Source organism: Polypterus senegalus, chromosome 16 (genome assembly GCF_016835505.1).
Source record: "Polypterus senegalus isolate Bchr_013 chromosome 16, ASM1683550v1, whole genome shotgun sequence".
Taxonomy (NCBI): Eukaryota; Metazoa; Chordata; class Cladistia; order Polypteriformes; family Polypteridae; genus Polypterus; species Polypterus senegalus.
The window spans coordinates 82439183-82455138 of record NC_053169.1 but is presented as its reverse complement, the minus strand read 5'-3'; the positions used below and the strand labels follow the sequence as shown (position 1 = coordinate 82455138).

Below are 15956 nucleotides of genomic sequence, written 5' to 3'. Positions count from 1 at the left end.
GTGTAAAGGGGAGTAGTGGTGGTCTTTGTATTATAATGAATTGTCAACTTTTTGATTATATTTATGAGCGGAGTAGGAGGAGTGTAAAGGGGGAGCAGTGGTGGTTGTGTGATACAGACTTTTTTGTTAATATCCTGAATATTGGGATTGTTTGTCTTATGACTGTATTTTTTGTTATTGTTCATAATAAAGGTCATTTTAAAAAAAAAAAAAATATATCTATCTATCTATCTATCTATCTATCTATCTATCTATCTATCTATCTATCTATCTAGTGCCTTTCATATCTATCTATCTATCTATCTATCTATCTATCTATCTATCTATCTATATAGTGCCTTTCATATCTATCTATCTATCTATCTATCTATCTATCTATCTATTTATCTATCTATCATATAGTGCCTTTCATATCTATCTATCTATCTATCTATCATATAGTGCCTTTTATATCTATCTATCTATCTATCTATCTATCTATCTATCTATCTATATAGTGCCTTTCATATCTATCTATCTATCTATCTATCTATCTATCTATCTAGTGCCTTTCATATCTATCTATCTATCTATCTACCTATCAACTGCCTTTCATATCTATCTATCTATCTATCTATCTATCTATCTATCTATCTATCTATCTATCTATATAGTGCCTTTCATATCTATCTATCTACCTATCAACTGCCTTTCATATCTATCTATCTATCTATCTATCTATCTATCTATATAGTGCCTTTCATATCTATCTATCTATCTATCTATCTATCTATCTGTCTATCTATCTATCTATCTATCTATCTATCTATCTATCTATCTAGTGCCTTTCATATCTATTTATCTATCTATCTATCATATAGTATATAGTGCCTTTCTATCTATCTATCTATCTATCTATCTATCTATCTATCTATCTATCTAGTGCCTTTCATATCTATTTATCTATCTATCTATCTATCTATCATATAGTGCCTTTCATATCTATCTATCTATCTATCTATCTATCTATCTATCTACCTATCAACTGCCTTTCATATCTATCTATCTATCTATCTATCTATCTATCTATCTATCTATCTATCTATCTATCTATCTATCTATCTATCTATCAACTCAGATATCACAGAACTCGTCATCCAAGTCAAACCCAACGTCACAGACTGCACTGACCGGCCAGGCTCCATTCTGAAAGTTGGCAACTTAATAGACAAGCAGTTTGACACGATGGGAAAAAATGAGCTCTACCAGGTGTGTGTTAAGGTGACTTTTTATAAATTTCTTAGAGACTTGCCAGACACACGCTGGAGACAAGAACTGCATGTTGGAGTGAATGAAACTCCAGCGTGGAGAACTTTTATAAACAACCACTGCAAAAAAGAATTGGCGACCTGCAATGGAGGATTCTTCATGGGGCTCTCGCCACCAACTCCTTTTTATCGGTTATTTCACCAGGAACATCAGATTGTTGTCCGTTTTGTCAACAGCGAGAGACTGTTTTTCATCTTTTTGTTAACTGCAAACGGCTCGAACCATTTTTTATATTTCTCAAGATACTTTTGGATAGAATAGGACTGTCATTGTCAACTGTTGGATTTATTTTTGGTATTAAGTATACTCAGAGACAGAGAAACAAGTGTGGGCTGGGAAATTATCTACTGGGCCAAGCAAAACTGTCAATCCTCAAAACCAGGAGGAACAGAGAAAAAAACTCAAAGACCACCGATGTGCTCCTGATGTTTAAAGTGCTGGTGAAGTGCGGTTGAAGCTGGAGTTCACTTACCATCAACTCATTGGAGACATGCAGACCTTCTGTGATTTATGGGGGCTTGGGGGGGCTTTGTGTTCTGTTGAGAAGGGCAAGCTGGTGACTGGGTGGTGACTTCTTTAAATGTCCTTCAAAATATTTAAATACTGGATGATTGAAAGCTCAGAATAGAAGACTCCTGGGGAATACAATGCTGTGTGTATAATGGAGAGCGATGTACGGAGTAGGAGACGAGTACAGGGGGAGTGATGGTGGAGTAAACTGATTATGAATTGTGTGTTTATTATGGACAATTATTTATTATTTATGTGTGAATCAGGAGGCATGTATAAGGGAATAGTGGGTTAATGAACAAATTATGAATTACTTATTTAATATGGAAATTCTGTACTTTATGTGTGGAGTAAGAAGTGTGCACGGGGCAATAGTAGTGGAGTAATGCAACATATTTATTAACTGCATACTACTGCTGTGTTCAATTTTTTTTTTTTTTGTTGTTGTTGTTGCACGAAGTAAAGTTTAATTTTTAATATTAAAATAATCTATTAATATGCAGAGTGGGAGGAGTGTAAAGGGGGAGTAATGGTGGTTTTTGTGTTATAATGAATTGTCAACTTTTTGATTATATTTATGAGCGGAGTAGGAGGAGTGTAAAGGGGGAGCAGTGGTGGTTGTGTGATACAGACTTTTTTGTTAATATCCTGAATATTGGGATTGTTTGTCTTATGACTGTATTTTTTGTTATTGTTCATAATAAAGGTCATTTTAAAAAAAAAAAAAAAATATCTATCTATCTATCTATCTATCTATCTATCTATCTAGTGCCTTTCATATCTATTTATCTATCTATCTATCTAGTGCCTTTCATATCTATCTATCTATCTATCTATCTATATAGTGCCTTTCATATCTATCTATCTATCTATCTATCATATAGTGCCTTTCATATCTATCTATCTATCTATCTATATAGTGCCTTTCATATCTATCTATCTATCTATCTATATATATAGTGCCTTTCATATCTATCTATCTATCTATCTATCTATCTATCTATCTATCTATCTATCTATCTAGTGCCTTTCATATCTATCTATCTATCTATCTATCTATCTATCTATCTATATAGTGCCTTTCATATCTATCTATCTATCTATCTATCTATCTATCATATAGTGCCTTTCATATCTATCTATCTATCTATCTATCTATCTATCTATCTATCTATCACACTCAGATTCAAAAGGCTCTAGTGTATATCACAGTCTGATGAGGCCAATAGGACAACATAATCCCTTCCAAGCTGTTTGCCTTCAAACCTGCACCTTGATATCCTGTCCCTAGAAATCATAAACAGGAGTTGGGTACAAGACGTACCCTTGGCATAATCTAAGATCACGACATTGAGCAAACTTCACTAAACACCAAGAATGCAACCTCATCTCTCACTCTGTAAATGCAGGGACCGAATGGCACACAACAGTGGTACCAAAACTCCATACTCTTTGAGCGCTTGATGATACTGTGAGGTACATATTCAAAAGCTTTTCTGAAATTACAAATAACATGTAGACAAGGCTGACAAACTCCTCGGCCCCTTCAAATATCTGTGCAATTCTACAAATGCTATCACATTCATTTCAGTTCTCCTTAAGTGCTTATCTCTTGAATGTGAAGTTTGCATATTCCCCCTTGATTTACATTATTTTTTCTGCATGTCCCAAAGATGTATGTTGGACTAATTTGTGATTCTAAATTACGGTCAGTGTGAGTCAGGGCCAGCACTACGAGGTGTAACTGCATCTGGGCCCTGATCTAAACAGGCCATCCAGCAAGGAGAGAGAGGACATCAGTAGAATAAAAAACCTTAACATTGCATGTGGCAGCGTGTTTTACCCAATTGCCATATTTGTTTAATAGGTCTTAAAATAATACAGTGATCTATTAGGAAGCCCTAATTTTAAGCGTGTTCTGCCCAAGTTAGGTAACTACTATTGGTTAATAGATTATTGTGTGACCCTCATGAGACTGAATAACAGACAAGCATTCTTTGTAGCTACTGTGTTTGTTAGTGTGCAGCAAATGGGGAAAACAATTCAAAAATGTAAGTTGGGTAATTGGAAATGTAAAGAACACAAAAAACAAACACTAGACTAAAGAGTGTACAGTTCTTGGCTGAACGTTCTCCATGCAGCAGTAGCACATACCACTTAGTGCCAAAAGTAATCGTCTGATGATGATTCCCAGAGTACCACAAATGTTGTCAGAACATCCACCCAACTAGCCCATCACGGAAAAAACACTGGAAGCAACTGAGGCCAAAGTTGTGAAAGCAGAGTTTTCATTGCAAAACAGGAAGAGTAATTTTGATATGAATGATTTGTTTGACTCTGCACTTTGCACAGACTTAATGACCAACACCATCAGAATAGATATAGTGAAAAAGCAAGGCCTTGCAAATCAAAGATTTTACAGTTATTTCATTTGCAAATTATTCTGTCAGGGTTTTCCTTAAAGCATGATGATTCAAGTAGCAAGGTACTCCCATGTTTTTCGTTTTTAAATAACTCGTAGCCTTAGTATCAAGTTCGATCTCGGATCACATATTTTTCCAAGTTTCAATGACCGATTAACCTTTTAATCTTTCCCTTTATCTTTTCTAAGGGCAGCCTTTTCTCAACTTGTCTCGTTTCATCTGCGCTGTCTTCCTTCCCTCTTTTTCCTCTTATTTATGTTACCTGCTATTTATATTTCGGTTGTACAGCTTATAAAGGTTAAACGGCCAAAACGTTGTGTATGGAGGATTACTTCGGACAACATTTAATAAATAAATAAATGCGCAAATAAATAAAAGTATTGTGAAATGTGAGCATAAATAAATAAATGTATCATGAAATGAGAGCATAAATAAATAAATGTGTCACGAAATGAGAGCATAAATAAATAAATGTGTCACGAAATATGTTTTCGTTGCTTATTTATTTATTTCATTTTGTCCGTAACATTCCTGCAAACCGTCATGAAATACGACTTGAAATAAAACTGTCACTTTCACTCGTCAAAGTTGAGAGGGTGGGCTCTAACACGCCCTCTAGTTACTGATTGGTGAATCGTTAGCACAAGAATTAATTAGAAAAATGCTTACTACTGCCGATGAAATGGATTGTGCCGAAGATATTACGTATTTCAGAGAGAGAATTGAAGATTTATCGGAAGAAATTACAATGTTGGCGGCCCTTTTAGACTCCGACATGGATGAAACTGTTTTTGAAATTATCGAAGAACAGGTGGAACAGACTCTACTACACTCCAGTTCAGGTGACGCAGTTCCCTTCTCTGGACGTCCATCCTTTGACATTCCAGCTGAGTCAATAGAACACCTTCTGTTATGCGGTTTAAAAGTACGACAGATTGCAGATCTATATGGTGTATCGGAGAAGACGATCACAAGGCGAATGAGCCAGTTTGATATACGGTAAACTGCAACGGCCCTATTAGTGCAGGTACTTTGACATGGAATGCCCAAAGCAGCTCCAACTAATATTTTGAACTGAACAACTTTGCCACTGATCAGAGCTGTAGAGTTGTTTGAAAAAGTAGCTGCGAATATGCACCTGACTTTATACTCGTAAAACAAGGGTCAAATACTCAGTTTAAAATATTGGTTGGAGCTGCTTTGGGCATTCCATGTCAAAGTACCTAAACTAATACAGCCGTTGCAGCTTACCGTATATCAAACTGGCTCATTCGCCTTGTGATCGTCTTCTCCGATGCACCATATAGATCTGCAATCTGTCGTACTTTTAAACCGCATAACAGAAGGTGTTCTATTGACTCAGCTGGAATGTCAAAGGATGGACGTCCAGAGCAGGGAACTGCGTCATCTGAACTGGAGTGTAGTCGAGTCCGTTCCACCTGTTCTTTGATAATTTCAAAAATAGTTTCATCTATATCGGAGTCTAAAAGGGCCGCCAACATTGTAATTTCTTCCGATAAATCTTCAATCTCTCTGAAATACTTAATATCTTCGGCAGAATCCATTTCATCGGCAGTAGTAAGCATTTTTCTAATTATTGTGCTAACGATTCACCAATCAGTAACTAGAGGGCGTGTTAGAGCCCACCCTCTCAACTTTGACGAGTAAAAGTGAGTTTTATTTCAAGCCGTATTTCATGACGGTTTGCAGGAATGTTACGGACTAAATGAAATAAATAAATAAGCAACGAAAAACATATTTCGTGACACATTTATTTATTTATGCTTTCATTTCATGACATATTTATTTATTTATGCTCTCATTTCACAGTACTTTTATTTATTTACGCATTTATTTATTTATTTATTTTATTTTGTCCAAAATATTCCTCCATAGTTGTGTCATTCGTCTTCTTTCCTTTTCTGCCTTTGCTACCAGTCCTTCCATGATTTGTTCTGGACCTGTGGAAATGAATTGGACTAACAAATTGATGGATATTATAGTCTGCCATACATAGACTCTTCTTCAGCCTTAAAGCGGTTGTCAGTCTAACTGAAGACGTTTTACCAACATCATCTGAACTGAGGTCTACGTCAAAGACGCTGAAAGACTTTCTTTATTAAAAACAAAATCTCAGAGTTTTAACATGTATGTAGCCATCAAAGAAATTACTCCGATTTAGCGAATGCGTAAGTTTGCCCCGCCTACTCTGGGTTGCTGCATAGTGCCCATATATGACTACAATTTCTAAAACAGAGTACAGGACTGTGCTGTAATTACTTTCGATGAAACAATCTAAGAACTACCAGTCCCATAATACACTGCGAATAAATCTTTTGGTGTCATTTACATAGCCTGTGAGCTGCATCAATTGTCTTTTATTTTATACTAATTTTTGTTAGCCACTCACATTTGGTAAACTTCAAGTATTTATTAAGGTGCGACTAAAAGATTTGTTATTTTTGCGCAGGCAGAATAATAGACAGCCACCCCCTGCCCTGCTTGCAAGAAAACCCCGTAGTGCGCAGCGGAAGCCCTCTTCTCATGATCCGCCATTAGCTGTAGGTTAGTGGTAAGTTTTCGCTCCTGCATTTATCTTTATATTCTTTATTAAACCAGCTAGTTTGTATTTCTAATATCACCTCCAAGGTGTTTTTTGAAAAGTAAAATGTTTAATTGCTTTTTTCTTGTAACTAGGTGGACGAAATTTAAAGATGCAGATCTTTGTGAAAACCTTGACTGGGAAGACTATAACCCTAGAGGTGGGTTGAGCGGCGGTGTCCAAATGTTCTGTCATCGTGATTTCGTGCCACCTTTCAATTGCTCATACTTCCAGACAAATCATTTTCAAACAAGAAATGTATTTTGTAAAACGTTACAGAGCTGAACAAACGCATTCTGACACACACGTGTACGGCCTGTTCCTGCGCATGTGGGTACCGCTCGCCCAATGCACGTTTTAGCGGTACGGTTTGCGTGTCTTAGTACTGCACGCCGGTTACTTTTGGGGACCAGTCTAATGCTACGTGCTGGCTGTTTTCGGCAGCTTGCATCTCCGTGTGTATGCATAATGACCTGACAGTTCAGGGTCTGTAAAATGATAATGTACTAATATGCAATTTGATCTTTTCTCAAAATATCGGAAGAGAGTAAAATGGATTGTTAAACGTGTTCTAACGTCATAAGAGTGCTGTTCTTCTCTTTGGCCATACTGAAAACTTCCCTCTCGGCCTTTTTAAATTAGTTAACTTCGGATGCCGTATCACACCGTTTGTAATGATACTCCCCAGTTTAGATTTCAAACAGTTTTTATGTGATAAAGGTTATGTTTTTTAACGGGTACCTAACGAACTATACTGCTTGAAATATATTTGCAGTGGCGTCTCATTTTTGATCACGTCTTTAATTTTATAGCATGACTCTGAAGATAATCCCAAAGAGTAAATGGCTAGTTGGCAGTGTGGAGCTGTGGTATTCTAAAATGGAGATAACTGTGAAAATACTTCATTGCTTCATTGTTGTTTTTACAGGTTGAGCCTTCTGATACTATTGAAAATGTCAAGGCAAAAATTCAAGACAAGGAAGGTAAACTGAAAAGCTGTCTTTTATACGTTTTTATATACTGGAGGTCTTTAATGTGTTTAAGGACTATTTTAGTGTGAAAATCGCCATTATAAAATTACGGGAAACATGGCATCCAAATCTCCCCCTCACGTTTCCTATTTTTCAGACACATTTAAAAAAAATATATATTAATGGTTACGTGTGTGTGTATATAAAATACAAACAATACTAAAGTATCTTTGGTAGACCTGCGTGTTATTTACAGTTCAACAACCATTTATGCCAGGGCTTTGCAGCATAGAACTGGTGCCATTCCAAATGGGTAGGGAATCCTACATAATATTATTTTTGGCTGATAATGAAGTAACACAATCTGGTCGGATACATAAGATTTGTGACAAAACGGCAAGTTGTAGAGGAAAGAGTACCTAATTGACAGTATAATTTCCTGGTTATAATGTAGCAGTTTTTCAGTGAATGCCAAATAAAAATTGATTTGACAACAAATAGGTAGTATGCAGCACTTGTTCGGCCAGTGTCCTGGGTGTCACGAACATGACCGTTATTTACAAGGAGCTCTTCTGGACAAGTGTTGCCTTACTCAAAGATAAAAACGGAGTAGTTACTTTATACAGGTACTTGTTTACAGTTTGCATTTAAATGGAGGCAATGGCAATAAATGTTGCTAATCAAAGTTAAAATACAGATGGAAAAAAAAAACAATTATGCTTCATCCCCGTTTCAGGTTTTATGCTGTTAAATGTTAATCTACTGATAGCAAACAATACTTGTAAGCATTTTAATCATTTGGAAGGTTTTCTAGTTTTCAGAGATGTCCTATTTTTCAGAACGTAGTGGTGCTTGTTGAAATATACTATAGTCTAGTCCAGTGTTCAGTAACGTTTGTTTAAAACTAATTTTTGCTACTACTACCATGCCCTCTGAGTCTGTAGCATTTTTAGATGAGTTTCTTAAATCAGTCTTTGTGCTGCGCAGGACCATGACATTTAGTGAAGGTTCCTGTGTTTTTTAGTCGATACTATCTGTAGTTTGGCTAGACTGTTCCAGACCCCAGGTTCACATGTTTTGACCCTATGCATATTGTTAACTATTCTTGCAGATTGGACCAAAGGCAACAGTACTTTCAAATGAGAGATTTTAGGGGTGATGCATTCAAAGATTAGTCTTTGCCAAGTACTGTATTCAGGGTAGCATGAATGTTGGCACCCCAGGATACTTGCTGGGTTTCAGTTCTAGCCTAGGGATTGTATGCTGCTTGCGTATCTTGCTGGTTATATCTCTTAGTCAGCATTTTCTCCTGAATCCCAAATGCATGTAGGTTAGAATGATCGGCAGCCATAAACTCCTACCTTGTTAGTGTATGGATGTTACATTTGAGTCCTGTTCCAGTATGGGTCCTGCCTTTTGTACAACACTGCTGGCATAGACTCAAAATTGAATCAACAGGCAAAGTAAATTAGCAGTTGGAAAAACTGTATACAATGCAAAACTGTTTTAATACAAGTATAAATTAAATATTACATACAGCAATAACTTATTTCCACAGCAGGATCTTATTTCTAAAACAGCGATTAGATCATTTTTCTTTGTCAGCCTGGAATCATAGAAGACTCGTAATCTATGTTCGTATAGCATGCTTGTGAAACTCTGACAGAAGCAGATGGCCAAATGTTAAGATGTCAGTTTTCACATCATAAAGATGACCGAGAATAACAATTAGAAAAATTCCACAGATACGAGGAGTAATCCTTTGCACTGCGTGTCCTCTTTACTACACCATGCTGTGACACGTCTTGTGTGCATTTCCTTAATACTTAAATGAACTGTAATGTTGTGATTTTTATAGTAAACTCCTAGTGGGTCTCATGTAATCGTGCTCTCACCCTGAGCATTTATATATCTCTGAATAAACTTGAATATTTTATTAATTTCCTATTTTATTTTTGCTAATTAATTTATCCCAAATACAGAATTTCATAGTGTTTTCCCAGAATGTAAAAAATCAAAATGGCAGTTTGAATCCAAGAAATCTGCAACAAATTTATGGTATATTCATGCTTGAAAACCTGTAACAGATTTTTAGACTGCATAATGGTAGTCGATTCAGACTGCAAAGATTACTTGTTACAGTTTCACAAATCTTGACTTTGACATTCAGAGCATTTTTAAATAACTTTTTGTTTGTCCTTTATAGGCATTCCTCCAGATCAGCAGCGATTGATCTTTGCTGGTAAGCAGCTGGAAGATGGACGCACTTTGTCCGACTACAACATTCAAAAGGTGAATATTTTTGTCAAGTGTCTTATCAAAGATTTAAAAAATAAAAAGCTCTGAAACGTTTCTACACTGAGTTAAGTTGGCAGGGTTGAGGAACTGTTAGCATTAAGGAGATCCTGAGCAAGACTCCTCTACTGTTAGAGTATCTTTGACGTGATAGACAGTTCTTTTAACCACCATCCAAAAAGTAGACACTCTGATGTGTGGTGATGTTTGGAAGGAACATCCTAAGCTTTGAGACTACTAGTGTGTAGTATGCAGTTCAGGAGGTAGTTCTCAAAATATACATACTACTTGGCTTGTTTACTGGCAAATAGTACTTAGTGGAGTAGAACTGTATGCTGCTTTTAGTGTTAAATATTTTTCTTCGATTTGCCTTTAAGTGTATTACAGTTGTGTTCTTTCATATATTTAAAACATGATGCTTAACACATGAACAATATCGGTTTGAAATAAAGGATGAGAGAAAATGAAATGCTGCTTTTGTTAATTTACTTAGGCTTGACAGAGTAGCTCAATACTTGTGACTTGTTTTTGGCTAACAGCAGTTTCTGAAGGCTTATTGTGATACTGTTTCATTATCTGAAAGAGCCACCCCCTTTCACAATATGAATGTTAAAGGTTCATAACTAAATGAAAAGTTAGCTCCCTTTTTGATGTAAAAAGTACACAGTGACTAAAAGGCAAAGTGTCACTGAATAGTGGATTGGTTAGGGGTTCTAAAAAGCTGCAAACCAGCCATGCTCCTTTCACTACAAAATATTTTTATGGAGAGGCTGACACAATCTTTCAACTGGATTCTACAATTGATGAAGTACCATCTATTTAGTTACTAATTTATGAAACCTAGGTTCTATTTTTTTTTTTTCTTCCAAAACATAGAAAACCTTTTCTTATGAGATGGATTCATTCTGAGTAATGGAAGTCAAATGTCGCAAGATGTTTTATATTTCTTCTAAACTACAGTGTACTTTTTTTCTACACCCATTAATAGGTTCAGTATGCTAGTACCTCAGTAGCTATAAACACTTTTTGTACCGCAATGTGGTTTTTGGTGGTGACCATCTATGCTGGAGTTGTAGCAGAAGCAGACGTGGCATCTCTTAAAAGTCCAGTACATTCAGTTTGGACAGAGTGCAGCTTGCCAAAAAGTTACTTAGGCCATTTCTGCACATGAAAAGAAATGTGCAGTAAGTCAGAAAGAGAGGATGGGAGTCGGATGTATCAGTCTTGTCATACCATTGCTTGAGAGCTGGACTTGAAGCATGATTGGAGGGCCATCTTGCCCTTTCCTGCACCCATCACATGTTGGGGAGAATGAGACAGAATGAGAAGCTCATCTTGTGCCATACAAGGTGAAAAGGACCTCTCTGCTCGGTTTTCATCTTCTGTACCAGTTTGTGCCAGTTGATGCTCTGTTTTGTCCATTACTATTAGGCCTTTGTTGTCTGAGGTTGCATTTCTTATAACTACCTCATAAACCTGCTTCTTTATTAAATAGGGAAGTCCTTTATAATAGTAAGGCACAATTATACTCACTTTATGTTCTTATTTTGTTAGGAATCAACACTTCATCTTGTGTTGAGGCTTCGTGGTGGTGCCAAAAAGAGAAAGAAGAAGTCTTACACCACACCCAAGAAGAACAAGCACAAGAGAAAGAAGGTCAAGCTTGCAGTGCTCAAGTACTACAAGGTGCGCTGACAGTTTGATAAGTCCTCAATTTATGCTTCTTGAATATTCAAGTTTTTTTTCTTTCTTTTGCCCTATGTAATGCATTTTCTTTTCTTGCAAATGTGTGTCCATTGGCTTTGAACATTTATTGAAGTTCACACATCTATACTTGCTGTCAATTTTTATGCTAATTTCAAGGTTAAATGCAATTTTAACCATTCCTTTAACTTTTATCTATAAATGATCAGTAACATTTTCTGCAATATGCTGTACGATGTATTAAGAGAACAAGCAATGTTTAATTTTTTTTTTTTTTTTTTTGGGACAGGTTGATGAAAATGGAAAGATCCACCGCTTGCGACGCGAGTGCCCTGCAGATGAGTGTGGTGCTGGTGTCTTCATGGCCAGTCACTTTGATAGACATTACTGTGGCAAGTGTTGTCTAACTTACTGTTTTAACAAGCCTGAAGACAAGTAAAATGAACACCAAACTATTAAACAAAAGTTTATAAAAGTAACACGGCTTTGTTTCATTGAATTTTCTCAAGTGTTGTCAAATGTTGTATAGGATACATTTTCATTAAAAGTATGAAAACCACCATCAGTTTTAATAATAGTGGTCATTGAGGGAACTGGGGATGTGTGTTTGAAGTCTGATGCAGCATGTCCAGTGCTCAGGTACATATAACCACAGTAGTGGCTGTAAGAGTAAGGGGGCTTGCCCTGTTATTGAGTTCAAAAGAGCAGAATGAAATTTTACAATGTTTCGATACCAGTCTCCATTGTTCATGTGAACAGTATTGGGCCTGTTTTATAATAGACTATAAATGGTAATAGTACCAAATTTGAAATTAGCAATATCAATCAGTTGCCCAACTATTATTTAACAAACTAGTATTGGCATTTATAAATATCAAAATACAACCAAGTAGTTAAAGTTTAATGTTTGGGAGACTGGGTACGTGTTGTAATCTTGGGTGGAGTTTGGCCTGAGGTTTACAAAGGATGATGCCATCAAGAACCACTAAGTTTCTTACCATGTGCACATTCCAAATTCATACTCTTTTTGACATTTTCATTCCAGTAACTAATAATGCTAATGTAATACCAAAGTCATCTAAACTACTAAAAAAGCACAAGGGTGGGTGTTTTAGGTCAGTTCTGAAACAATGGATTAATGTAAAATTAGTAACTTATTTTATTTACACCGTAAGCCTTGCATTTCAACAAATGTTATAACTGGTAAAGTTAAAGCACCAGGAGTCTGTGACATTTGTAAAACAAATCAATCAGACTGAACACATCTGTCGCATCAATGTGCTCCTGAAAGCACCTATGAATCTATTTCTTAACTAATTCTTTATTGGGATGAAAGTGGCAGTAATTAAAGGTGGTGTGTGTTATTATTTAAGTAATAATCCTTAATTTAAAAAAAAAATTCTGCAGTCGAGCATTGAAACTCTCCTGCCTTGAACAGACAGCATTTCCAGACACAACCGCTGCTGTTGCATTGTTGGGTGCCATTTTCATATGTAGTTTTGTCTCAAGTATTCATGTGTCTTGCGGAGTAAGTGGTGTGAGAGTGCAGTACTGCCATTACTGTAAAATGAATACTGTTACATTTTTTGGAATTTAGTTGTCAACTTGTGACATCCCTACTGCTTTTCTGCATTGTTTTAATATCTTCAGTTATAAATTTAACAGGCAAGTGGGTTGTGACCCCGTGTTTCCTTTACTACATTTTCTTTGGCCTTCTAATTAGGCCTCTCTGCTATAGATTGGGTGCACCTCTTTTCCCAGTCAGCCTTTCACTCTGCTGTGGTCTTTTTCTGCATTGTTACTTCACATATTCAGTTGATCATCCTCTGCTATTTCCAGCTGTGATTCATTTAACTCCCATATTGACCATGTTTCACATTCACAGAGCAAACTGCCCTTCCTGCAGCCTTCTTCAATGCCAGAGAGGCCCTTTCAGAAGATGGCACTGAGCGACAACTCCTGGGATTTCTCCCATGGACCTCGCTGCACTGCTGTGCATTTCTGGGCCTAAGGTTTTACAGGTAACCTCTTGAGTTTTAGAGCCAGTGGAACTGCCTGTCATGTACTGTAAAACAAACTGAACAACGCTTAAGATCAGGTGACTTGAGGTCATTCTGCTCATAGTGGGCCAAACCACTCCTTCCCAGTGATGTGGGAACCACAGTACAAAGTAGTTGGAAAATGCTCTCATACTTTTATTCACAAACAGCATTTTTTTATCCAGCCACAGATTGGATTTTTCTTTTTTTTTTTTTTAAATAGTGAATTATTTTCTCAAGGTGCTGTCGTAGCCCACAACTTAGTCCTGGGCAGGCCATGTCAGTTTACGTGGGTACATTGAGTTTAGTAACCGAGTTAAAAAAACCTTGTAGCACAGCCGTGCCTGCCTGATGGAGCTGGTGGTGTACAAAGGGTCAACAAGCAGGGAGTGTTCAGCTGCAGTCGCTGCAAGTTTTCTTATTCATTCTGTTGTGATTTGTAAAACGAGACCTCAGACAGATGTGTGTCTCTTGTTTGTGAGGTCCAAAACACCTGCATGCATCATTCATTCTTGCTGCATTGGTGGTTAGTTCTCCTGGACAGAGCACACCCCCCCATGACTGAAGACAAACTCAGACTTGCTTGATATTGTTGGAGTGAGGAGCTGAGCGTGTCACACACTTACTGATCATCACAGGAGCACACTGCTGACTTGCTAAGACGATATAAGTGAAGGCTACAACTGGAAAAGCCATCTAATGGGACATGGCTGTCATTCTCTTAAGAGTAACTTCTGTTGAATTTTGGGATGTTTGAGGTTACACCTTGTGATAGCACTTGGAATAAAGTTAATTTTTTGGTCAGCCTGGCTGACTGACAGAGATGACGTGGTACCCCATTTTACTACTAATAACGGAAAACACTGAAAAGCAGCAGAGCAATTCCAAATTTCAACTGGAATGTAGAAGAATAGATCTTCAGTGTAATTCGTAGAAATAAAATGAAGAGGGTCTGGCGGCCTTTTCAGGCATCACTTCTGAACATGCCAACCAATTTACATTAAATTTGGTGTGTGAATTCATTTTGCCTCTGGTCAGATTATAGGGCTAATTCTTTTGTTTCCTTGAGAAATCTTCTTACATTCTGAGTCCCAAATCAAGGTTACATACAAACAGATTGTCACAAAAGTTTAGCAATACAGTACATTAAAAGGTAGCCCAGTGTACTTACTCATTGACTCGGTACTGCCCCCTGGCTGCTAACTCACAGACTTCGACAGTTAAAACATTTTTATTGAGGGTATGCATTGCCCTTCACATTCTGGGGAGTAAATTCTATGATCTGATCCTTGTGTTTCCTTTTTTAATTTATTTTCAAGTATTGTGCCTTCTGCAGATCTGTAATGCAAGTGACAGAACCCATGAAATTGTTTCATCCCAAAAATCCCTCTGATTCCCAGTAACTGTTTTCTTTTAAATGTCTGCTTTGCTGTGACCGTAAACTAATCATAGGGTCAGGCCCTGAACATTGCAGGCATTGATAAACGGATTGTTTCTCTCATGTACCGACAGTGGTGCTATGGATTCTGAGGTGTACAGAAACATCTTACCTGCTCAACTTCCAGTCAACGCCTTCAAACCATTGGACAGTGCTTCATCCTACAACGTGGTAATAATCCCAGATATACTGACTGCTAAAGCAATGCAAGAGGTTTTTAAAGGCCAAAAACGGAAAATTCTTGAATAGCCAAGATACTCACCCGATTTCAATCCAACTGAGTTAGCCTTCCATATGATGAAGAGGTAACTTGAGGGGACAAGCAGGAGCTGAAGATGACAGAGCATCACCAGCGAAGCTCCTCAGCACCCTGTGAGGTCTATAAATTGCAGACCTCAAGCAGTCACTGCAAGGGATATGCAACAGAGTCTTAATTATGGCTGCCTGAATCCACCTACCATTGTTATGTCCTGAACATTATGGTGCCCTGAAAAATGGGTCGGGGTGATCCATGTAGAAAAAGTGTTGTCATTTCTACGTAGTGTCACCGAAATGAATGCAAATACCCTTAAGTGAAAGTCTGCACCTCTGAATTGTTGGATTAAACTGTGGAGGGCTAAATCAAGGAGAAACGTGTCTTTGTCCCAAACATCATGGAGGACACAG

The 15956-nt window shown here is 37.2% G+C and overlaps 1 protein-coding gene across 1 annotated transcript; it reads left to right on the top strand.

Annotated features, from left to right (window-relative positions):
* The first annotated feature begins 6723 nt into the window (after positions 1–6723).
* rps27a (ribosomal protein S27a) lies at positions 6724–12372 on the top strand. Its single transcript, XM_039739022.1, has 6 exons — positions 6724–6813; positions 6939–7003; positions 7772–7826; positions 10021–10106; positions 11664–11795; positions 12103–12372. Exons 2-6 carry the CDS (start codon positions 6956–6958, stop codon positions 12250–12252), a joined length of 471 nt encoding a protein of 156 aa, XP_039594956.1. The 5' UTR covers positions 6724–6813; positions 6939–6955; the 3' UTR covers positions 12253–12372.
* Positions 12373–15956: the final 3584 nt, after the last annotated feature.